Source organism: Pristiophorus japonicus, chromosome 15, assembly GCF_044704955.1.
Source record: "Pristiophorus japonicus isolate sPriJap1 chromosome 15, sPriJap1.hap1, whole genome shotgun sequence".
NCBI lineage: Eukaryota > Metazoa > Chordata > Chondrichthyes > Pristiophoridae > Pristiophorus > Pristiophorus japonicus.
The window spans coordinates 177,908,619-177,934,264 of NC_091991.1; the positions used below are offsets into that span (position 1 = coordinate 177,908,619).

General features: G+C 46.5%; 1 protein-coding gene across 4 annotated transcripts in view; it reads right to left on the minus strand.

The window, feature by feature from the left end:
- Window positions 1–2,539: 2,539 nt before the first annotated feature.
- The window catches only part of srebf1 (sterol regulatory element binding transcription factor 1), a 46,959-nt gene continuing 23,852 nt past the window's right edge, over window positions 2,540–25,646 (minus strand). For 2 of the 4 annotated variants that reach the window (XM_070901347.1, XM_070901348.1), the window contains exons 9-19: window positions 24,653–24,834; window positions 22,293–22,554; window positions 19,068–19,234; window positions 15,667–15,835; window positions 12,018–12,126; window positions 11,094–11,203; window positions 10,489–10,621; window positions 9,753–9,915; window positions 6,620–6,805; window positions 3,855–3,969; window positions 2,540–3,123 (exon numbers count right to left, since the gene is read on the minus strand). In XM_070901347.1, coding sequence (XP_070757448.1) covers window positions 2,903–3,123; window positions 3,855–3,969; window positions 6,620–6,805; window positions 9,753–9,915; window positions 10,489–10,621; window positions 11,094–11,203; window positions 12,018–12,126; window positions 15,667–15,835; window positions 19,068–19,234; window positions 22,293–22,554; window positions 24,653–24,834 — 1,817 coding nt within the window. In that variant the 3' untranslated portion in view covers window positions 2,540–2,902. Of the gene's footprint in view, window positions 3,124–3,854; window positions 3,970–6,619; window positions 6,806–9,752; window positions 9,916–10,488; window positions 10,622–11,093; window positions 11,204–12,017; window positions 12,127–15,666; window positions 15,836–19,067; window positions 19,235–22,292; window positions 22,555–24,652; window positions 24,835–25,646 lie in introns of those variants that run through there. The other 2 variants (XM_070901349.1, XM_070901350.1) reach the window with 2 other exon arrangements.

Here is a 25,646-nt window from a genome sequence, read left to right on the forward strand (position 1 = left end):
CTAGAACTAGGGGACATAGTCTTAGAATAAGGGGCTGCCCATTTAAAACTGAGATGAGGAATTTCTTCTCGGAGGGTTGTAAATCTGTGGAATTCGGTGCCTCAGAGAGCTGTGGAAGGTGGGTCATTGAATAAATTTAAGACAGTGATAGACAGTTTCTTAATCGATAAGGGGACATGGGGGGAGTGGGCAGGGAAGTGGGCAGGGAAGTGGACCCGAGTGCACGATTGTATTAAATAGCGGAGCAGGCTCAAGGGGCCGTATGGCCTACACCTATTTCTTATGTTGTGCTGGAAATGTGCAATTTCCTCCCAAAAGGTTGTGGCTGCTAGGAGAGGTGGGGTCAACATAAGAAATAGCAGGAGTAGGCCATTTGGCCCCTCGAGCCTGTTCCATCATTCAATAAGATCATGGCTGATCTGATCTTGGTCTCGACTCCACTTTCCTGTCCACTCCCCATAACCCTTGACTCCCCCCTGTAGTTCAAAAATCTGTCCATCTCCGCCTTGAATATATATCCAATGACTCAGCCTCTACAGCTCTCGGGTGTAGAGAATTCCAAAGATTTACAACCTTCAATATCACTTCTCATTCTTCTAAACTCCAATGAATATAGGGCTCAAACTTTCCTCATACGATGTGTTCCAGGTTTCCTTGATCTCTATCCAGTGACTCCTGCTGGGAACAAACAGGATTGGGCTGGGCTATGTTGTCCGAAACGATAAGACTGCCATTGGTCCCTGACCAGGCTTGCACATGAAGAACAGACACTTTGTGGGAGGAAATAGATTGCTGCAGACACCAGGGGAACACTATCCCAGCACTGGGATGGGCAGGGGAAGAAATGGGACAGAAAAATGGGCTCCAAGCATCAGTGGACAGGCAATGCTGTAAAAACTAATTCGGAACAGAGTAGAAGCAGAAAGTTCTGTGTTGCGCTATTAGCTTTTTGGCGAACAGCAGCAGGTTTCTTGACTCTTTCATTTTGCCACTGGCCCACATTAGTGTGCAAATGACATACCGTTTCCTGACTGAAGCTAAAATATAAACAGCAACACAGTAATCCTAGTCCCCTAAGCACACAGGCCTTTCTCTTGGAAACTGAAGGCACTTTGTACAGCACTAACTCCCCACTGTCACATCTCCTTAAAAAGATGTGTACGGAAAGATACAAAGGCTGTGGAAAGAAGCCAAAGAGAGGCGACAAAGGCAATTGCAGGATTTTGATTATTCAGCGATGAAGAGAAGCTATGCCTGGTCTCGTGGGAGAGATAAATTGAGAGACGTGATCGAACTTTTCAAAATAATGAAGGGAATTGCTAATGTGGATGTAGAGGTAATTGCACAAAAATGAGAACAAATGTGAAGATTTGAAGCCAGGACTCAATGTTACCTTAAAGGGGACAGGAAGTTGAAATTAGTACATTTTATTTAATGTACTCCCAAGCCCATGTTAAATAAAATTGTGTTTTTAAAATGACAGCACATTTTCTGCTCCGATGATTGTTATTGAATGATACAGCATAGAAGGAGGCCATTCGGCCCATCGTGCCTGAATCTTACCGTTAGACTGCTCCAGTTATATAACTGATAGATAAGCCGCCTAAAGCTCGATTCATTTGAATTGGGATAGGGCGAACACAACTTTGGTTTGACCTACAAGATAATCTGTAGTGGCCCAAGCGTATCCAAACACAGGTTTGTGCTGGGGTAGGAAATTTGACAATAGCGTCTTCAAATAATACACAGCCTCCCACACACACTCAGTAGCTGTGTAACCTAACTTAGGAAACCAGCGCAGGTGAGAATTGTCATGTTGATTTCAAAATTCTTATCCTTGTTTACAAATCCCTCCAAGGCCTTGCCCCTCCCTCTCTCTAATCTGTTTCAGCCTCACAACCCCACGAGATGTCTGCACTCCTCTAATTCTGCCCTCTTGAGCATCCCTGATTATAACTGCTCAACCATTGGTGGCCGTGCCATCAGCTGCTGGGCCCTAAGCTCTGGAACTCCCTCCCTAAACCTCTCCGCCTCTCTATCCTCCTTTAAGACACCCCTTAAAGCCTACCTCTTTGACCAAGCTTTTGGTCACTTGATGTAATTTCTTCTTATGTGGCTCGGTGTCAAATTTATTTGTTTTTTATAACACTGCTGTGAAGCGTCTTGGGATGTTTTACTATGTTAAAAGTGCTATATAAATACAAGTGGTTGTTGTTTGTTGCAGATAGGTATTTAATGGATCCTCAGTGCATCTCTAAAACCACCCAAACAGAACCTCAGTTTAATGCCTCACCCGAAGACTGCAGCTCTAACAATGCAGCACTCCCTCAGTAACGCACTCTGTGTTCAATTCCTGGTGCGGGGCTTGAATTCAAGAGGCAAGAGTGCGCCTAACTGAGCCAAATTGAAAATGAGCACTCTGCTTGCAAGTACCCCATCCCTCCAAACTACAGGGGAAAAAAAATCCTGAATGCGCTGAAAACAATTGTGCAAGTTCATGCAAACATGAGTGTAAAACAAAAGACACAAGGAAGTTAGATTTTGTTTCCATAATTCTTTCATTTGGGTTATTTTAATCATATAAAAGTATATTGCACAGAATACAGCCGAGAATGGCTTTATCATTGGTGCAGTATTATGAGGGAAGCGAAGCTTCTAGAGAGACAAGTGCTTTTAATTCTACAAAAATGAATTTGCTGCATCCCAACTTTTGTCTTTTTAAAAAATTATAAATATTTTTTATATATACAGTTTCTTTAAACTATGAAAATACGATTTTATTTGACCAGGTCATTATTTTAATACGAAATAAAAAGGGCAGTGCTGCTTCACCTGGGGGGGCGCACACTATGCAGTCACTGCGCTTTTGGGGTGGGGGCTTTTAAAAAATAATACAACCACTTCAGCTCGTGGTGACGGTGGTGCCGCTGCCCAGTTTCATGATCATCTGCTGGCAGTCGTGCAGAGTCCGTTTGTCGCCAATCTTTTCCAGTGTGCGGGCTGCCTCTGCCAGCATGCCGACCCGTTGCCCCGGTGCAGACAGGAAGCTCGGGGGGAGGTAGCGACACGCCAGCAGGAGAGCTTCGGCATGCTCCCGCCGGCCAGGGTCCGTCTCGGCCTCGCCTGTTGAACAGCACAGGAAATGTAGGAAATAAGCCAACAGTTAACTCCTGGAGGAGGGGTGGGTGGGGGACACACACAGAAATAACCCAAATTGATTAATAAATAAAGCCCAATCGATGGACTGATGAACCACGTGGTGTGGCACTGAGTCAGAGAGATCCCAGCTTCAATTCCCACTATAGGCTGAATTAGCTGGGGCGGTGGTGGGCCGGGTACAATTGCCTCAGTGTGTCTCTGGACCAGTGAGCAGAGAGAGAGGGGAAACTCAGCCAGGTTTCACTATCCTGTTGGATGTCTGGGAAATTGTGCTTCCCTCTTCTGACACTCTGGTGTCCAGGATCATGCTTTAGAAACAGCCATTTGCAAGGTACTGCAGGGCTGCAAACTGCTCTCATTAACAGCCAAGAGCGAGCAAGATGGAGTCCCAGGGTCCGAGGCTCTGAATCTAGGAATTATCGAGTCCATCACCCTTATGAACCACTGTGCAGAAGAACTTTTCTGAACACTTGAAAGCCCAAGAGGCCGAGCATCGGGCCCCAAACTAAAAGCTTGAGCTGGCTTCCCATATGCCGTTGTAACGCAAAAGTATGCTGAACAACATTCATGTTTATGGTTTATCAATTTGAAGGGTGGAAATTATTTTTTTATGCCTAATTGTTTGAAAACAGGGTGTAACAAATTGGATTAAAAGACTACCCCAAAATGACTGCTCTCTAAATGCTGCTACTTACCACCTTTGGGTACTGGGGTCGTGACCCGCCTCCGGAGACTGCGGTCCAGTAACTGGTGAGTACGGGTTGGACTGGCTCCTGCCATTAACCTGGCTGTCGCTTCGTGCAAAAACACCTGAAAGATAAATGAAACTAAACTATTATATTACATCTAATCAACATTACTGTTGTCCGTGCTCTTCTGAACCTCCCTCTCTTGTTCCACCTCCGCTCCAAATAACTCTCTTCCTTCTCCATGTGTCGTCACTGGGTTAAAATTAAGACTCGTTACATCATCTCCGATTCCAACTAATTTTCCCCAAAACTGCAGACAATTTTCTCCAATTTATTTTCGTCCTGCGCGGCCTTTTGTGTGGGCCATTCAAAACATCGTACATGGACTTTTTTTTTTACATTGAAAAGCCGGCAAGCCAGCTGCGCGGGTTCCCTGGATACGTTAAATCGAGGCCCCAGCATAAAAGATCCCATGGCATTTCGAAGATGAACAGGGGAGTTTCCCCTGGTGTCCTGGCCAATATTTATCCCCCAATTAACATCACTAAAACAGATTACCTGGTCATTATCACATTGCTGTTCATGAGAGCTTGCTGTGTGTAAATTGGCTGTCACATAAGAAATAGGAGCAGGAGTAGGCCATTTAGTCCCTAGAGCCTGCTCCGCCATTTAATAAGATCATGACTGATCTCATCATGGACTCAGCTCCACTTCCCCGCCCGCTCCCCATAACCCTTCATTCTCTTATCGCTCAAAAATCTGTCTATCTCCGCCTTAAATATATTCAATGACCCAGCCCCCATAGCTCTCTGGGGCAAAAAATTCCACAGATTTATGACCTTCTGAGAAGAAATTCCTCCTCATCTTGGTTCTAAATGGGCGACCTTATTCTGAAACTATGTCCCCTAGTTCTAGATTCTCCCACAAATGGAAATATCCTCTCTGTGTCTACCTTGTCGAGTCCCCTTAGTATCTTATATGTTTCAATAAGATCACCTCCCTTTCTTTTAAATTCCAATGAGTATAGGCCCAAACTTCTCAACCTTTCTTCATGAGTCAACCCCCTCATCTCCAGAACCAACCTAGTGAACCTTCCCTGAACTGCCTTCAATGCAAGTATATCCCTTCTTACATAAGGAGACCAAAACTGTACGCAGTACTCCAGGTGTGGCCTCACCAATAGTCTGTACAGTTGTAGCAGGACTTCCCTGCTTTTATACGTTTATCACGTTTCCTACATGAAAACAGCGACTACACTTCAAAAGTACTTCATTGGCTGTAAAGCACTTTGGGTCCTGAGGTCATTGAAAGATGCTACAGAAATGCAAGTCTTTCTTTGCTTTAACCTTGGTGGGATCATACATTATGTCCCTTGGCCCTACACTAGGGTCTGCCCAAGTAATCCTATGCTCTGTATCTAGATCTAGACTGTGCACTGAATTATTTCCAGTACAATATTCAATTAATAAGCAGTTATCCCATATTAAGAGGCCAACCTACTCGGGAGTCCAAGCAAATGGCAGGATTAAGACATGCTACAGCATCCTAGACCTAAAAGGAAGATGTAGAACTGGGAGATTGCTATAGTAACTGTATTGCTTTCAGTTCAATTATAATTCATGGTTAGATGGAAGTTATCTTTAAAAAATATTTAATGATAAGCAATTGATTCCCACGGTTGATTTTTGTGTTTTTGTTTTCACGGAGTTACAGCTAATTCTCTTCCTAGCTCTGTCAGTCACCGTTAACTCACTGTTAAATCAAGTACTGATCAGGTCTAGGACAGCCTCCAACCTGTTAAAAAGCAAACTAGCCTCGGAGTTATTTAATTAACCCTTTCCTCAGACTATGTATGTCTTTCCCATCATATAGAAATTGTTTGTTAAAAAGTTTAAGCATTAATGCACAGAATTATTTTGAAAAAAGAAATTGCTTAATTTAAAAAAAAATAAGTTGGAGGGAGGAATGCCACGTTTTTCCACAATATTATTTGCCAAGAATGTACTCCACTCCCAGAGGGTGGTACGGGTGAAAAGCTCAATCACTACGCCCCAAAGTATTTCATATCCAAAATATTACTTTTAAAGTGTAGTCACTGTTCGGTAAGCAAATTTGGCAGCAATTCTATTCACAGCATGTTCTCAAAATTAACAAGTGAGATGACAGAGCAGTTAATCTGTTTTTGGTAATGTTGGCTGAGGGAGGAGTCTTGGTCAGGACGCTGGGAGAGCTCCCCATGCTCTTCGAACAGAGCCATAGCATCTTTGACATCCGCCTGAACAGGTGGACAGGGCCTCAGTTTAATGTCTCATTCAAAAGACGGTATACCTTTGACAATTGGCACTCTCTCAGTACGGCACTGAAGTGCTGGCCGAGATTATATTCTCCATTCAAGTGGGACATTAACCCCCAAACCCACTGACGCAGAGGTGAGTGCTTTCAAGTGAACCATTGCCATTAGTGCTCTGAAATAGGCTTCTTTGGATGCCTCTCCCTTTGATTTTTCCTTCCTCTAAGTAACATTTTAATCGCCGTTGAGTATTTCTCCCCTCAACACCACAGCCAAGATCAATAACTCAAGCAGTGGAAGATCACTGACCACAATCAACAATTCCACTACAGAATCCAGCGCTACTCTTGCCATGATCTTGTTGAATGGTGTAGCAGGCTCGAAGGGCCAAATGGCCTACTCCTGCTTCTATTTCTTACTTTTTTGATTTGTTAAGTCCCTCAAAAATAACCCCCCCCCGCCCCCCTCACAATCTACTTACCCTACGGAGGGCAGGTCTGAAAGTTTGGGACAGTTTTCTGAGGCTGCTAAGGTCCTGTTGAAAGCCTCTCAGCTCTATCGGGGACGCCTGGTGTGCGCAGTTCACAGGCTGACTCCCGCTGATCTGTTGCTGCCACGTGCTGGTTCTGGTGACGAGCAAGAGATCACACAGCAAGAGCTGCACTGCCTGAAAAGAGAAGAACAGACAACCTCAGACACACAAACCTCTCTGCTGCCGTGGTAACCGAAGTGACTGGCGTATCTTAACTCTCTGTAATTATTTAGTTGTGGTTCCTGGATAGCCAGCTCCATATATCCACACAAATGTCTTTTAGTTTGTAGTTGCTTTACTCAAAACTTCTTTTAGTCAATTAATGTGACCATTTCAGCACGACCCAAAGCCCAACACGTAATGGAGGCTGTTGATTTGGGGGCCCATTACAGGGTAGTGGGGACACAAGGTTTCAGCTACGATTCTCCACATGCAAGTTGTCTATTTCAGTCATTTGACAACCAGCAGAAATAATCCAAGAAGGGAGATGAGAGAACAGTATATTAAAGAAGAGACACACACAATGAGAGAGAGAGAGAGACAGACAAGAGAGAGGGGAAGAGATTAATAACAGCAGAAATAAGCCACTCAAAAAAAACAATACACCTCAATCACAACGCACTGGTCAGCTCTGATTTTTAAGGTTTGCAGCTTTTCCTCTCGGACGCTCTGTAGAACTGGTGACAGGGTCTGGCTCTGTATTGCATTGCAGGTGCATTGCACATCGAGGACACATGCAATGCAACTACAATGCACCACAGCTGCAGCCATTCATCCAGTAGAGTGGGGTCGATGAGGCAGAAAAAAAAATACACTGAGCGTTTTGACCATTACCAAGTGGATTCTATTTCTTGGTGGTGTTTTTCCCCTCCTTTGTTCGAAAAACTTGTGGGGGGAAAAAAGCTGCATTATTATCACAGAAAACAAAGGTACATAACTGTGACTATAAATATATAGTGGTCTTGACTACATGCCCATGTCCTACTTGCATCTCTTTAGGGTAGAAATGAATTATAATCTAAAAGGTCAAAGCTTCTCCCAGCCGATTTGCATTACACTCCAAGAGTTATCAATATACAGTGAGATACATAAAACAAAGTTTACTGCCCTCTCCCCCACTTCAGACGAGTCGACAGGGACTGTAACTGACGGCTCAGTGATATTTATTGAGCCACACATATCAGGAAGGTCTCTGGTCTGTGCCAAGTTAGCGGATCTCAGCTGTGATGGCATTGGGAATGCTATGCTCGACTCCAGTGGCCTCGGCTCCTGCTGCTGATTATGTCCAGTGACCTCTGTTGTTATACGTATGGACGTCACGGTGAGGACAGGATCAGAGTGTGCTGTGATGCTGCTCTATGCTAAAATTCTCATCCTGGTTTTCAAATTCCTTCATGGCCTTGCCCTTCCCTATCTCTAATCTCCTCCAGCTCCACAACTCCGTCCCCCCCACTCCCCTCCCAGAACACTGCACTCTTCTAATTCTGACTTGTTGAGCATCCCCGATTTTCGTCGCTTCATCATTGACGGCCGTGACTTCAGCTGCCTGGGCCCTAAGCTCTGGAATTTCCTTCCTAAACCGCTCTGCCTCTCTCTCCTCCTTTAAGTCGCTCCTTCAAACCTACCCCTTTCACCAAGCTTACAGTCACCTGCCCTAATTTCTCCTTGTTTGGCTCAATGTCAAATCTTGTTTGGTAACACTCCTGTGAAGCGCATTGGGACATTTTACTGCATTAAAGGCGCTATATAAATACAAGTTGTTGTTGATGATACTGTCTTTGCTCACACCTGAGCAGTGACCTCGGACCATGCACTAAGAGGGCTAAGGCACCTGTGGAACCAAATCCAACCAGACAAAAAAATACAAGTGGCACATGGTGGGGGAGGGGGTTGAAGAACACATCAATCTGAAAAACCACCTTGCCTAGCCCCTGTAGCAAATATAACCCAATGCACATTATACTGCAAGGGATACCAGTAATTGCCCAGCCTTTCAAATTTTTGCCAGAATCCTTCTAGTGACTAGTTGAGCCTAGGCAGTGCTTAACTCGAACAACGATGTTAAACTGGGGACGAGGAGTGAGGGAAAGAGGGGGAAGAGAATGGCAAGGGAAGGCAGCTGCCTACAAACACTGAATTATGATCGCTCATTGCCCACTGAGGGCTTTTCACAACAGTCTGGGCTGACTGTACAGCAGCAAGACATGCCTGGCACTGCTTTAAAAAGCACAGAGCAGCAGCTCCTGTTGGCGTGGATGTACAACTGTCACTATTTCTAGGCAGACACCTCCCGCTGAGATTCGATTTCCTTTCCACCCCCCACTCCACTACCATCACCACCCTTTCCATCAGTGTTCAGATAAAATGTCTTCCCATCATCGGCTGCAGAAATACTCCACAGGAAAGCGTCGGCAGATTTTAAAATGTTTAAATGCAGTTAGCACAAGACATTAGGGGGATAAGTACTTTTATACTGCATGTGCTTCCTCCCACACCAAATGCTCTTTAACACTTTCCTACCTAAGCTCGTCAGTAGACAAGGAGCACTCACCCCTTAATGGCAACTGCAAGCTGTTTAAAGGCTTAAACGGAAAGGTGCTGAGCAGAGGCTGCAGTGTGTCCCAGCAGGGAGGGGGGGGGGGGGATTGCAAGGCTGAGTCATGCCTGAGTGATCTTCAAACACCACTTGGCAGCCAGCCTGGGAGCAGCCTGTAAACACAGGGAGTTGGGAAAAAGGAGGAATTTAAAAAAATACCGAGGGCCACTTGCCCACAAAAATAATGCTTACAAGCACAAAAATGCTGATCATTTATTAGATTACCAAAAGAGATCACTTTAATTTTTGGGGGGTAGGGGTTAATGAGAGGGGAAGCTGGAAAGTATGTCGCATTGCCAACGGAATGTTTAGGAAGCAGATTAAATACGCTCAGCGAGGTTTTTCAACCCCTCCTGATGATTCTTCTGCTCATCATAATGAAGGATGATAGCGGTAGAATTCGAGCACGTCCAGTATTTTCTCTGCTTTTATTGCAATCATCTATCTCACACGCACTAGGAGTCCAAGGCTCCCCCGCTCCTGTACCTTATCAATACTGTTGCTGGTGGGAGAGGCCATATTCAGGCTGTCCCTCAGGTATCCGCTGGCCTTTTCACAGTGCACCAGGCTCATCTGGCTGCTGTCCTGTTTACCCAGCATGGCACGCACAGCCTTGAATGTGAACAGCGCTGCTTTTGGCAACTGGCTCCTGCAAGAGATTAGCGTTCAAAGAATCAGGCAAGATTCTCCAAGGAGGCACACGACTAATAATGCAGACGGGTAGGTGGAATGAACTCTGCTGGGGTCGGCATATCATTTACCCGTGCAGCCGGTGCGGGTGACCAATGTACCAATTAGGCACTCAGTTGCCCAGTTCCACACCTTTAACAAGATTTAAACGATGGTTTCTAATCGTGGGGGAAATACTTTCAAGCCCTTCCCACCACATTTGAGAGAATGAATAATCCCACTCACTAATACTGAGTTTCCGACACTAGGGGAAATTTTAACAGCATCATAATGCCGGAGGTCCACGTAGTGGTTGAAACCCGGGGCTGCAACAACAACACAAGCTTAATTTAGTGGCTTTGGTGCAGCACAGTTTGTGCTGATTCAGACCCATCTCCCACAAAATGAGGTCCTAGATTTTAAACTGTGAAGCATTTAAGGTGTCAGTTTGGCTCACCTGGTAATACTCTCGGTTATAACAACATGGTTCAAGATATTTTCAGTAGATGTACTGCAAGAGATTATATGGAGAGAAAGCAGGTCTGATACTTACTCTGTTGCATGAAGAGTCTTCGGCATGTATTCCACCACCGGGTAAAGTCGCTCTGCTGCCTCATCATCACCTTGCAGCCAGTTGATAGCAACTACAATCATGGAAGCCCACCATTTGGCTACTGGATCAGTGCCTGCGCATACAATGAATAAACAGCATTAAAATCATCAGAATTAGCATAGGCTGGTGTGGTACTGTGCTATACGGATCAGAGAGTACCAGGTATAACTCTGGTCTGCGCGGAGTTAGCTAATCTCAGACCAGGGGATGGGAGGGATGCACTTGGGATGTGGCCAGAAAATATATTCAAGCATTTCTATTTGCGGTCTCCTGCTGGAAAGTGCACATGCATCGACATTGGGCGAGGACAGGGCCGGGCACAGGCTTTGATGTCAAATAGCCTGCCAACATTAGCTGTCTAGACTCACACATGAAGAGGAGTCTCTTGGGCAAGGTGGCACAGGGCAGCGATACCATAGAGTCAGCACTGCCTCCATTCGTAGGGCTCAGTACCACACGGGATGAAATGCAATGGTTAGTATTCGGGTGACACCCAAGAGCTGAAAATTGAAATCTAGAATTTAGAAGAAAGTGTGCAGGCTGACCTGTGACGGCTGCCATACTGGAGCCGATAGCAAAGGTCTGCGTGGTGATTGCAGCAGCGTCAGAGCAACCGTTCAGCAGCTGTAGGTACTCGAGAGCGTCCGAGAATTCACTGTGACAGAAAATTGGGGGTAAATAGTAAACAACTGCACAAGATCTCTATTCTGCCAGAACATTTAATTTAGTATATACACAGGATTACTGAATTACTATATAATGAGAGTAAACTGCTACTCGTGTAAAACTGAGCACATTATATAATTCACGCAAGACTATTATATAATATATACAAGGAGTGTCACATCTCTAACAGTGTGTTATTCCTCTATAAATCTCGCTGCCTGCTACCTATTATATCCCTGATTGAGTGACAGATGAAGCAAAATCCCAGGGACCATATGGTATCTGCAACACAAGAACTTCAAAAGGGTTTATACTAAAACCAAACGGAATGTACCGATTATGAAACAAACCGTGTCTGGGAAGAGGATAGCTCAGCAGGTAAAGGCATGGAGGCATACAGACCAGGAAGGTCTGTGCCAAATTCACTGATCTCAGCCAGATTAACAAGGCTGAGAGGACTAGGCTAACCCCTGCATAGGATCACTCCTTGGCAGTGTTCAGGTGCTCAGCCACCCACCAGTGCTGCCCGGCTGATGCAGGGAGGCACGGACTCTCGCTGGGGAATGGTTCCCATACACCTAGCAGCTCTCTGTTACTTTGTCCATTCTTCAAAAGCTACTACTAAATCGAGGAAATGGATGAGCTGCACTCTGAAAAATCTTAAAGCACTGAATGGTCTTTTCACTTTTCAGATACTGATGGGGCTGCTGAGTTTTATTTTTCATCTTCCCATCTCTCCAACTGCAACGTGCGACAATACAACACAGCAGCAGACTACGCGAGTGGTAATAACTGTTACTCACCCTCCCGATCCGGTCACTGGCTTGCTGTTCTCTGGTTTGGCAATACAATACAACGCTTTTTCCAACAGGTGCTCACGGAAAGCCTGAGTCACCTGAGCCAACGGATCGACTGGAAGAAAAAAATAAATAGCTTTGCATTACACATTTAATAACGTTAACAACCTGCGTCTGGCACTTCAAGGACAGTGGGCAGCAAGTTCTCGCTGCAGATCATTGTGGACCAAACTTTCAATCACCACTCCTAATCTCTCCTTCCCTGCCAACTGTTCCTTTTGTATTTATACTTTCCCTGTAAAAGGCCTTGGGTCATCTTCTCGGTTAATGCCACGTTATAAATGCAAGTTGCTGTTCTTACCGATAGAAATTTGGCATTTCGAGGGCTGCATATTTGGCCGTACTTCTTTCACTTAGTCTTAATTCTGTCGTTTTTTTTACTCTTTCCGATACCAAATTAAACAAGATGATATGACGGTCTGTTTTATTTACTTGCAATCGTAAGTAGATAGTACATGTGAGCCGCCATACAGACATCAAGTAATGAAAAGCTCCCCCCCACCCCCATGGCTCAATGAGTAATGAGCTGTCCCTTGTGAGACTGAACCACACAGGCCAGGACGGTCACAAGTCTGCGCGGATTTAACCGTCCGGGGTAGTGAAAGAGCTGCTAGTTGCGATCAGCCGCCCTGGTCTAGGGAAGGAGATAGAGATAGAGATAGAGATAGAAAGAGAGAGAGCGCAAGAGAAAACATTCAACTCGGCTTCCTGTCCCAATGAGCTCTGCTGGTGTAGTGTATGCACCTGTGAGTGCCCTCACAGGTTTATAGAGCTGTTGAGATCACGGAGTATCTTTTCGGAACTCTGCACGCTTTCGGGTTCGGGACGCATTTCGTTGCCTGGATCCGACTTCTGTACGCCGCCGCGGAGTGTCTGATTAAGGTTAACAGCTCTTTGACGGCCCCCCTTCGCTTTGGGAGAGGGATGTGCCAGGGATGCCCCATGTCCGGCCAGTTATATGCCATATGTGTGGAGCCTTTCCTGCACCTCTTGCAGAAGAGGTTGACGGGACTGGCTCTGCAAGGGCCGGGCGTGGAGGTCGTCCTCTTGGCTTACGCCGATGACATGCTCCTCATGGTCAAGGATCCCGTTGATCTGTGGAGGATGCGCGAGTACCAGGAGATTTACTCGGGCGCATCCTCCGCCAGGATCAACTGGGAGAAATGTTCCGGACTCCTGGTGGGTCAGTGGCGAGTGGACACCCTGCCGGAGAAGCTCAGGCCTTTTGCCTGGAGCACGACCCATCTCCTCTATCTGGGAGTCTACCTTAGCCCAGACGAGGAAGGCTGACCGGCAAACTGGCAGGAGCTGGAGGCCAAAGTCGCTGGACAGGACTGCTCCGAGTGCTGTCCTACAAGGGTCGAGCGCTAGTCATAAACCAGCTGGTGGCCGCTATGCTGTGGTACTGGCTGGTCACTTTGACCCTCCCCCTGCGTTTGTCGGCAAGATACAGAAGAAACTGGTGGACTTCTTCTGGAACAACAGGAAGCACTGGGTCTCTGCTGCGGCTCTGAGTCTCCTGCTTAGGGAGGGCGGTCAGACGTTGATGTGCGTCAATACCCAGCATGCGACTTTCAAGACCCTGCAGAAATACCTCTACATCGAGCCCCCTGCTAGATGGTGCGCTGGCAACGTATTTCTTCCGCCAGCAGTACAGCCTCAATTATGACACGCAGCTCCTGTTTGTGAGCCTGGGAGGGCGTCAGGACCGCCATGCGGGGGCTGGCTGTCTTTTACCAGGAACTCATCAGGGTCTGGAACAGAGTTGCCACCAAGCGCAGCTCTCCCCCCATCTGGAGTGGCGGCTGTCCTGCAGGGGCCACTGCTCAGGAATCCGTACCTCCACGACCGCGGTTTTAGGTGGCAGGCGGACAAGAGGCAAGGTGACCAGGGTCAGGGACCTGCTCGATGGTGGAGGAGCAGGCTGGATGACGCCAGACATGCTGGCACGGTGCCTAATCTGGGCCGACGTCCAGCACGCGGCCAATGCCATTCAGTCGTTAAAAACCAACACTGGGCCCCAACTCCGATAGGTGTGTCGAGGAGGCTCAAGCACATGGGGAGATCCCGTCCGAACTGACCCCCGTCCGGACGGAATTCCTCATCGGTGCCAAGCCCCGAAACCTCCCTCAGGAGCTGGTGCCTCACAACTTGAGCCTCCTCTGGGAAATCCCCTCCATGCCTTTCAGTTCCGCGTGAAGCGGTTTCCTGTACGGGCTGCTCTTGCACACACTCTCCACGTTGCCATCCTCGTCTGCCGTCCGGACACGCCATGGCACACCATCTTGCCGTCCGGAGGAGCCGGGGGTCCCCAATGGAATGCTCTCTACGTGGGAGTCCTCCTTCTATTTATTGGGGGCTTGGCCTGGAGGGTGTTGCACGGGGCAGTCCCGTGCAATAAATATTTAAGTCAGTTCATGGGCTCCCAGGCCAGCTGCAATTTCTGCGGTCTGGAAGAGTCCGTGTTCCATGTTTTTATTGAGTGTGCGAGGTTGCAGTCCCTCTTCCAATATTTGAAGGGGCTGCTCCTCAAATTCTGGTTGCACTTCAGTCCCACATTCCTGATCTTTGGGCACCCTGTGCAGAGGGAAGCGAGCAGGTCGGAAGGCCTCCTTGTAGGACTGCTCCTGGGCATGGCCAAGGGGGCCATCAGCCGGTCCAGGCAGTGGGTGGTCGAGGGGGTTATTCAGCCCAACTGCCTGCCTCTCTTCCCACGGTTACATCCGAGTCAAGGTGTCCCTGGAGATGGAGCACGCGGTGTCCACTGGTATGCTCGTGGCCTTCCGCGAGAGGTGGGTGCCGGAGGGACTGGAGTGTATCATCACCCCCGGCAACCAAATTTTAATTTGAACCACATGTCTAAAGTTTAATTCGTCTAAGTTTGTCGGTTTTAGTGCTCCCCCCCCCTTTTAGCCAGGGGGCACTTATATTAATGATGCCATCTAATTTACCTTTAAAAATGAGGCATTTGATTTACAGGTTTACGGATGCAACTAAAATAGTTGTAGAGCTGTTGAGTTGTGAGTAGCTTAGCCAGTCATGCGATGTTCGCAAGAATCAATAAAATCCCAGCCAGTTGGGTTCAGGGGATTCACGATGAGGCAGATGGTTGTGAGCCTGGTGGATGAACTGGTAATGTGTAGTGTGATTGTTAAACCTTTGCTATTAAGAACTAGTTAGTTTATTAGCAATGTGTTGCTTTGAATTCTTAAGCAAAGAACCCATTTAGCAAATACATTACAGCTGGTATATATGTGTGTGTGTGTGTGTGTGTGTGTGTGTGTGTGTGTGTGTGTGTGGATCAGGGGAGCCCAGGATGCTGCTCGGCTGTGGTAACCTTTACACTTGAATAACCTGCCGCCACGCGCTGTCAAGGATAACATGAGGATAGCCGCTTGGGTGAGCTACTGGAAGGTCTTTGGTGCCAATGGAATTGCACTCCAGCACGAGTCGAGGACCTTCAAGAAAGGAAGGAGAGGGGATAAAATCCAGAAAGAAACAACGTACAAGTGGCAAAGCTCTAAGCGCCCCCTCCAATCGCGAGTCATGGTGTTACACCGAACTCTGTTGTTCTGACAACAAACAAAATCGTTACCTGGGTTTCCAGTAACACTGTAAATGCCGTCTTTAGGGGCGCTTTTTACAGACCAGTCTTCATCGACAAAGAATCTGTGGCCCAGAGGGTGGCACAACCATTTCATTGCCAGTGGTATGGTCCCACTTTGGGACAGGCAGATCTGCCTGGCACTGCTCAGGAAGAAGCGCTGCGATAGAATGGGAAATACAAACTTTAAATACAGGGAAGAATAATAATCAACAAAACACAAAAAATAACCTCCCTAAACGCCACTGAATAAGGTTTGAATAAAATGTTGTATGACCCAATCTGTGCTGAATTAGCGGGCAGTGGCAAGGGGAAATCAGTCAAGGTTCCTGCTCCTGATTGCAGTAGCTGTTGCTGGTTCGCTAAGTGTCAGTGTTTGCGGATAAGACAGGCCTTGGCCGTGATGTGTTGCTTTACCATTACCCCTGCCATTTCCCTCCTCTTGGTTGAATAGCCTCTTGGCACTCCCCACTTGGGCTCACTCATGAAGTGTTAATGCCCTTGACTTATGAGGAAAGGTTGAGTAGGTTGGGCCTCTACTCATTGGAATTCAGAAGAATGAGAGGTGATCTTATCGAAACGTATAAGATTATTAGGGGGCTTGACAAGGTGGATGCAGAGAGGATGTTTCCACTGATGGGGGAGACTAGAACTAGAGGGCATGATCTTAGAATAAGGGGCTGCCCATTTAAAACTGAGATGAGGAGGAATTTCTTCTCTGAGGGTTGTAAATCTGTGGAATTCGTTGCCTCAGAGAGCTGTGGAAGCTGGGACATTGAATAAATTTAAGACAGAGATAGACAGTTTCTTAACCGATAAGGGATTAAAGGGTTATGAGGAGCGGGCAGGGAAGTGGAGCCGAGTCCATGATCGGATCAGCCATGATCGTATTAAATGGCGGAGCAGGCTCGAGGGGCCGTATGGCCTACTCCTGCTGCTATTTCTTATGTTCTTATGTAGAACTGCACCCAAGTACGTGTCAGTGTCTTCAGCAGGGACACTAGAAAATTAAACGTTTAATTGCACAAGAAACTCTCTTGTACCCAATGAACCTCTCCATATCAGATTCCAACACAGTAAACTAGCAGGGAGCATTTGATGAGGAGCGAAACCTTCCAATCTTTCTGTCAATATGATCATTTATTTAACCACTTCGCTGGAGGTCACTACAGGGAGCCCTGTTCACTGCATCCCTCTGCCACAGAGCCACCTGTTGCACAGCGGAGAGATGCCCTGTTTAATTCCCCATTTTCTGCCGAGTTCCTGACACTAACCAGGGAGGCACTGAGCAGAGGCCAGTGCCTCTCTGTCAATATGATCATTTATTTCAAATAACAAAATATTTCTTCCAAAACACTAAATAGACATAGCAGAGAAAATGAGAGCTTCCATTTCTGACAGCCGAACCCATAGGCTAGTCAGAAATATTAACAGGTAGGAAAGTTCAAATATTACCCTGCAAGTATAACAGAACCTTCACCATCACAATGAATACAATGAGATGCAGACCTGCTCCCTCGGCTGGACAGGAAGAGTACAGCACCGACCGCTGTACCAGGAGACAGATGGAGGCGGGGGTGGAGGAAGTTTCATTTTCTCAGACAAGCAGGCTACTCATCTGTCTTGCTATCATTTTGATTTACTTTCCTAATATGCTATCCTTCAACTGTAGCTCATACCTGTTTTGTCCACATTTGCTGTGTCTTTAGGTGCACGTATGGGAGCCCATGTGCTATTTAACACATTGTAATCGAGAAAGATATACATTTGTTCAGGGCTGCATCACGCCACAAATCGTTTCACATGCAATGAATCGCTCTGAAGTGCAGTGGCTGCTCTTACGCATGTATATATGGCAAGCATTTTGTGCAGAGATAATGATTCAAACACAATACGGCACTTGACAGCCGTGGTATTCAGCTTTTACATTTTAGGATTACTTTTCAGCTTATCTTTTGAATGCCACTTGCAGGTTGTTTAGCATTTGAAAGAAAAAGACAGGTTAACATTTGGGTGGAACCCTTCATAAGAAATGTGTCAGCTACAGCCTCAGGAAAGGTCAGTGTCTTTACCTGCAATGTCGCTGTGCCAAAAATGCTCAGTTCTAACACTCTCCAGTGGAGAGGATCCTCACCTCCATAAATCAGTACAAAATATTTACCTGAATATCATTTTAAGTAATATTAGATAAATAAATTATAGATGAAAAAAGCCAATCGATTATCTCCCATCCCTCCAATCCCATAGCATCCATCTGCATTTTGAACATCCCTAATATTTTTGCCTCCTTTATCTTCCCTGGCAGATTACTTTTCAGTAAAGCAGCTCTTCCCAATAAGAGTTTTAAATTTACTTTCCAATAATTTAAAGTTATGTTCTCTGGTCCTACTCTCCTGGTTAGCTTTAAAGTCATATATTTTTGGTTTTCCCCATCTACCAGTTTACATTTCTCCCTTTTACTGCCTTGTCTCTCTCAACTGCCCAGACCTTTAAACATCTTGAATCTTTAATCAAAGCCCACTGCGCTCGTGATCAGTCCAGCTGCTCCTCTCCAGTCCCCAGGAGCTTACTTTGCATTGTGTGGTAGACATAGTGCAATGAGGGAGTGTTGCTGCAATCCTTTTTTCCGGCTATACACCTACGTCACTCTTTACTTGCTTGCATATCTTTCCCTTCTCGCACTCCCCCAGTCTATTTTCATGTCTTGCCCTTTTAGGACCAGGTCAATGGTAAGTGGGACTAATTGGACAACTCTTTCAGAGAGCCAGCACAGGCACAATGGGTCGAATGGCCTCTTTCTGTGCTGTATGGTTCTATTATCTGGTCGCTCAGATTCCTTCCAGGTGTGCCTTACCTGGTCCCCCTGCTCCTTCCTTACATTTGACAGCAGTGATGAGGTTGGATGCAGAGTTATCTTCAAACCGAAAGTGCAAGGGGTCCGCTTTACTTAAAAGTTTTGCTCCCCCCTCTCTGAAGGAGTCAGGGTGGGGGGGGGGTGGGGAGTAGGGTTGTGTTAGCCACGGCAACTTCTCAGTCATGGCCATGTGGCCACGTGGGCCCCTCCGTTCACGTGAGGGCCTGAACAGTGTCAGCAACCCAACTCTGGGGGGGGAAAATCACAGCCAGACCCAATCTAGTCCCCACCTGCCGCACCCACACACGGCAGCAGGGCGAAGTGCACAGCAAACAGAGGCAGGTAGCGGGAACTGTGGCTGATTTTTCGCTTCTGCCTAAGCCAGGGATGGTTCCAGCTAACTCAGTACCCACTGGGAGTCGAGCCTGGGACTTTTCGCTTATTTGCTTTTACATTTTCAGTATAGGATATTTTTTTAAACTCCAACAAGCTCAGGTTAGAGAAGAGAAAAACGCACGATTATCTGTTTACCACTCACCGTCATGAAGTGCAGCCTCCTGTGCAGACTTGTTTTGATGCGGATTGCGGCCGCCACGTACATCTCCGCCATGGTAGCGACAGAGACAGCATCTCCGGCACATTCAGCAAGGTTCACCGCACTGAGCGCCATGTTAATCGCAGACAAGTGGCTGCCACCCAGTTTGCCTGAGAGTTTTGGGAAACAAAGACAGCCGTTAATAACAAATCCACGCGCGTGAATGATGCAATGCAGAAGGAAGCGACAGGGAGAGATCACACAAATACGGTTTAAAAAAAAAAATTTATTTACTATCTTCCTTTCGCCCCCCCCCCCCCCCCGGGGATTTCTCGTGTGGGGAGGCAGTGAAGCCCTGATGCCAAGCCGCTCTCTATGAAACTCTGCTAAGGTTACAGCATGAGGATGGATGCTTCAGTTTAATTCAAGCAGGTGGTGTGGGGGGGGTGACAGACAAGCCCTCCAAACCCAATCCTTTGCTCCGGAAGTCAAGTGTACTGGCACTCAAATGACTAGTCTGCTGCAGACACCTCATCTCTCACCATTAAAGCCCACAGTAGCTGGCAATCACTGCACGTGGATTATCGCTTACCTTTCCATATGTAATACCAGAGCCTCAAGAAGAGTTTAATTTCTGCTCTCCACTCTTGAAGGCAGTGGCTCATGCTGGGGTACACTTTTACAAGTGCTGACCTCCCTCTGGTACATCCCCTCACTCTCTGTGTGTGTACATCCGGACAGCGAGCATTGACAGGCTATTTATCTTTGAGTGGGCCATCAAAGCTGTGCTTGATCCTTTCCTCACCCACATTTGAGAAGCATCTGCCGGGAACCAACAGATACCCAGGCTGATAATTTTGCCCTCTGTAGCCAAGGGATTCACCCCAGAGAACGGAGCCAGGGCATCGATGCTGGGAACCTTCCTGGTCTGCATGTCACATGGACACATTGGGTGGATCATTTAACCCACTGAACTATCAAACCAGACATTGACCTGGGTCTTCCTCCTGCTGTGTCACTCCATAAAAACATAAGAAATAGGAGCAAGAATCGGCCATTTGGCCCCTCGAGCCTGCTCCGCCATGCAGTAAGATCAGGGCTGATCTGATCGTGGATTCAGTTCCACTTCCCTGCCCGCTCCCCATAACCCTTTACTCCCTTATCGCTCAAAAATCTGTCTATCTCCACCTTAAATATATTCAATGACCTAGCCTCCTCAACTCTCTGGGGCAGAGAATTTCATAGATTTGCAACCCTCAAGAGAAGAAATTTCTCCTCATCTCAGTTTTAAATGGGCAGCCCCTTATTCTAAAGACCATGTCCCCTAGTTTTAGTTTCCCCTATGAGTGAAACTATCCTCTCTGCATCCATCTTGTCGAGCCCCCTCATTATCTTTTTGTTTCGATAAGATCACCTCTCATTCTTCTGAACTCCAATGAGTATAGACCCAACCTACTCAACCTATCTTCATAAGTCAACCTAGTGAACCTTCTCTCAACAGCCTCCAATGCAAGTATATCCTTCCTTAAATACGGAGACCAAAACTGTACGCAGTACTCCAGGTGTGGCCTATACAGTTGTAGCAGGACTTCTTTGCTTTTATACTCTAATCCCTTTGCAATACAGGCCAACATTCCATTTGCCTTCCTGATAACTTGCTGCACCTGCATACTATGAGGTCAATTACAGGATCTGTTCCACTGTAACCCAGAGTGGATTCACTGCAAACAGCAGTGGGGGAGAGTGACTTTAAACTAGCGTGCAATCTTTTCTAGAGCCACCCAACACCGGAGGCAGCTTGTAGCATGGTTTCTTCGGGTCTATTTAAAATTGTACCACCGTACTCGAGGGTCTGAATGTCAACAATAAAATTGATATTTGTGGGGGAAAAAAAAAACCATTTCCTGGTAACACGGTTATTTTCTTCTGTAAGGGAGAAGTATTTCAAACCAAATGTTCCCCCACCTCGAAACATTTCTGTCCCTTTCATGAGATGTCTTGGTTTTTCAAATAGCAAGCATGAGTTGGCAGTGCAGTGCACTATGGGGAGGAGGGACGTAGGTTCGATCTCTTCCCCGCTTCCTGGCCACTCCACTGAAGCTCCAATACCAGGCAAGCTACCACGGGAAACACCAAGCAGGGGGAAGGTTTGGAGCAGAGTTGTTATCGGTCACATGCCCGTCGGCAGTGGTGACGGCATTAGTCGACTGTCAGTCCTGCCAGCTGTCTGGGGCATGCAGCTCAGCAAGACACTGGGGACAAAAGTAACGGGATCCGTACGCTTATTTAAAAAAAAACTGCAGCAATTGACTTGAAAGCCTGTTGCTGTCCATCTGGGTTACTGTGTACAGTTCTGACCACCCAATCATAGGAAGGAGGTCACCAAGTACTGAGGGAGTGCTGTACTGTCAGAGGCGACGTTAAACCGAGGCACTGTCCGCCCTCTCAGATCCCTCGGCATTATTTGAAGAGCGGGAGCTCTCTTCCCGGTGCCCTGGCCAATGTTCATCCTTCGATCGACATCACTAAAAAACATTATCTGGTCATCAGCTCTGTTGCTTCTGGGACTTTGCTGTGCGCAACTTGGCTGCTGCATTTCCTACATTACAACAGCGACTACATTTCAAAAATTACTTCATTGGCTGTGAAAGTACTTTGGGACGTCCTAAGGTCGTGAAAGGCGCTGTATAAGTGCAAGTTTTTCTTTCTTTCACAAACTAACCTAAACTGGTCCTTACCTAAAAGTTCACACACATGTGCATTTTCCAGCAGGTTTATTATTGGACGAGTAAACACGAGTGGGAACCCCAGCGGACTTCTAACCCGCCTCACACGAGCTTTACTGAGGCCAGCTGTAGCACTGCAGGGTGTCATAATAACCAGGACCAGCGAACTCAGCACATACCAGGTCCTGAACCTGGTATCATCCTCATCTGCATGACTCTGTAGCGCAGGAGTAGCGCTATTCACTATCAGCTAAACCAACTCAATCTCGATGCTATCTAGCATCTTATGAATGGATGCAGCATGCAGAGAAGCAAACAAGCTGTCAGCTCTATTCTTTCTCTCGTGTTGCTCTGAACTACCGAGGCCGCCCGGTTGTCACAACAACTGCAGTGCCAACTGCAGAGACTAATCTGGTGCAACATCACGTTTGCTTTGGTTACTGCACATGCAATGCAAATGTCGCTACTCCAAAAGGCTTTCAATTCTGCACGGAACACACACCGGTCATGTGGAGCTGCTGCAGTTTGTGGTAGACCAGCGCCGCGTCCCGGGTGCTCTTCCGCATGTCGTCCTTCAGCTCCTTGTTCCGCCTGAAGCCTCCAGCCCACGCTGCAAACCAGCGCCCGACCCACAGCCGCTGCAGGATGTGCCGGATGACGTTCCACATCAGGCTGCAGGCAAAGTCCAAGTTAGATGTAGGCAGAGGGCGCCCCAATGCCTTCAAACAAGTCCAGAGGTTCTGAGAAGCTTGAGCAAAATCTCCCTGACGAAAATGAAACAAACAAGGAAAACATGCTATTATTTTTCCCCACTGAGATTACTTCTCTTTTTAAGAAAGAAATCCCCAATTTTCTCCCCATAGAAATATAGAAAATAGGAGCAGGAGTAGGCCACTCGGCCCTTCGAGTCTGCACCACCATTCAATGTGATCATGGCTGATCCTCTATCTCAACACCATATTCCTGCTTTTTCCCCATACCCCTTGATGCCTCTTGTGTCTAGAAATCTATCTATCTCCCTTTTAAATATATTCAGTGACTTGGCCTCCACAGCCTTCTGTGGTAGAGAATTCCACAGGTTCACCACCCTCCGAGTGAAAACATTTCTCCTCATCTCAGCCCTAGATTTCCTACCCCATAACCTGAGGCTGTGACCCCTTGTTCTAGACTTCCCAGCCCAGGGGGAAACACCCTCCCCGCATCCAGTCTGTCCAACCCAGTCAGAATTTTACACGTTTCATAGAAACATAGAAAATAAGTGCAGGAGTAGACCATTCGGCCCTTCAAGCCTGCACCACCATTCAATAAGATCATGGCTGATCATTCACCTCAGTACCCCTTTCCTGCTTTCTCTCCATACCCCTTGATCCCTTTAGCCGTAAGGGCCATATCTAACTCCCTCTTGAATATATCCAATGAACTGACATCAACAACTCTCTGCAGTAGAGAATTCCACAGGTTAACAACTCAGTGAAGAAGTTTCTCCTCATCTCGGTCCTAAATGGCTTACCCCTTATCCTTAGACTATGTCCCCTGGTTCTGGACTTCTCCAACATCAGGAACATTTTTCCTGCATCTAACCTGTCCAGTCCCATCAGAATTTTATATGTTTCTATGAGATCCCTTCTCATCCTTCAAAACTCCAGTGAATACAGGCCCAGTCAATCCAGTCTCTCCTCATAGGTCAGTCCTGCCATCCCGGGAATCAGTCTGGTGAACCTTCGCTGCACTCCCTCAATAGCAAGAACGTCCTCCCTCAGTTTAGGAATCAATGAGATCCCCATCTCAACTGAAATCACTGGATCCGCTGGTGTGCAGTTCCGTGGGCGCTGGAATCCCTCCAAGTGTGACCAAAGATAGTGCGGGTCAACAGGCTAATCGCCCACAGGTGGCATCATGGCAGAGGCAGATTCTGGCCTCGCCCTGCACCTGTCCATATCGTTTCCAGCACATGGAATTCTAGACTCTGATCAGGAGCAGAAACCCCGGCTGATTTAGACCAGGGGTGCTCAGGCCCACTTTTGCAACTTACAAAACGTTATTTCTGACTGACACACAAACTGTTTGGCTCACTACGGTACGTCTTAACTGGAATTACTTCACAATGCGAGTCAAATAACTTAGAGCCGAAACACCAAGGCAACCAGTAAAGTTAGAAAAAGAAATGACTGATTAAGTTTACAACTCTGCACGGAAGATGCCTATAGTCAGGAATCCTTGGAGAGGGAGCTCTAATGAAAAAAACTAGTATATTTGAGTACGGTACATAAACAAAAATATATACCATCAATTTAGGTGCAACATTTCAAGCCTTTAATGCCCATTACTAACTGATTTCCTCAAACCGGGGTGAATCTTTTGGTAAGAGAAATATCGATGGCATTACAGGCATAAAAGAACTCCACATGCCTATCACGGGATTCTGGTCTGGCCTCTATCCGTGGGGTAAATTAGCCACTGAAAATTTAGGAAATGGTTCAAGACTGCAATTTTTCACAGGAGCAGAAAAGGAAAATACTGTTGGTGACAACTGAGCGATGATAAATTTACATGCCAGGAGCCAGGCCGGAGACTGAATGAAGTAAAGGGGATACAGCGGAATTGTCTCAGTGTGGACTTTGAGAACTGCCCTTGAATCCGTGAAGGGGCACTGAAATGTCAACCTTTTTGGATTATGTCGACTTTGTGAATTTAACCAAAAATTTCAACCTTGTTCCAGAGAAAAGAAGCAAGCAGAGGGCCCAGGCTTTACAGCGCGCAGTGGATGCTAGATCTGTACTTGCCTCAACTTTTTGCTTTTAAGCAGTTTCACCATTAAAAAGGGGGCGCATCAAACCTAAACCTTCTGCTTATCATCCTTACCCTTGCCAGATCCAGATCAGCCTGCTTGCGATGCCTCCAAAACAGGACGGATGATTCAGAGTGTAGCCGAGTGACAGGTTCACCGTAGACAAAGATCTTAATAAATACGAGCAGGACAATTATTCCATTAATTAACCAGAGGATCAATGTTGGCCAGACCCAATCAAACCAGCTGGAAGAATCTGCCAGAAAGAAAAGGGGAAAAAAAACATTATTTGCTAGGTAGTGGGGTTATTGCCTAGAGCGATAACAAGGTATCACTGAACAAAACAAGGGTTCGGCCCATCAGGACAACTTCTTTGCCCGACCAAGTAAAATCTACCCCATCGGTTTAATCCAAGGGGAAACCTTCACAAATATTCCCAATTCCTCCCCCAAAGGTTTCAGAACAAAAAAAAATGGAATATTCATCCATCCTCGCATCGCCACCATTCAATCAGATGCCTGCTGCCCTTCAATTAACATACCAGCAGCATACGAGCCAGTGTTACAGGGAGGGTTTGATGAGTTTAATCTGCAAATGCAGAAAAACGCTGACTGTAATCCAACTCCACGCTGTGAAATATGATTTTTTGCATATCCTCACTGTCATTCTTTTAAACTGTTGACAGGGAAATAACAGGGAGGGTGCCCAATTAAACACTGATGGACATGTAGAGAAAAAGCAGGACGTAAAAGGAGGGCACTCGACTTAAACTGTTGTCAATTACGACCCATTAGAAGATTGCGAAAAAATATTGAGACCTAGCATTGATGAGTCTCGAAGCTGGACAGTGCAAAATAAGGCATTTAAATGAAAACTAATTGGGATATAAACTTTATTTTGTTTCCATGTATAAAGTGATCAAATTGCAACCCTTCTCCGTTATACTGGAAACACAAATCAAGTCTTTTCTACTAACACTCGGAACAGCCAAGCGTTTTTAAATTGAAAGGATGATACAGTGATGCTGAACGTTTGGATGTTATGTTCAGTACTACAGAACAGACGCTA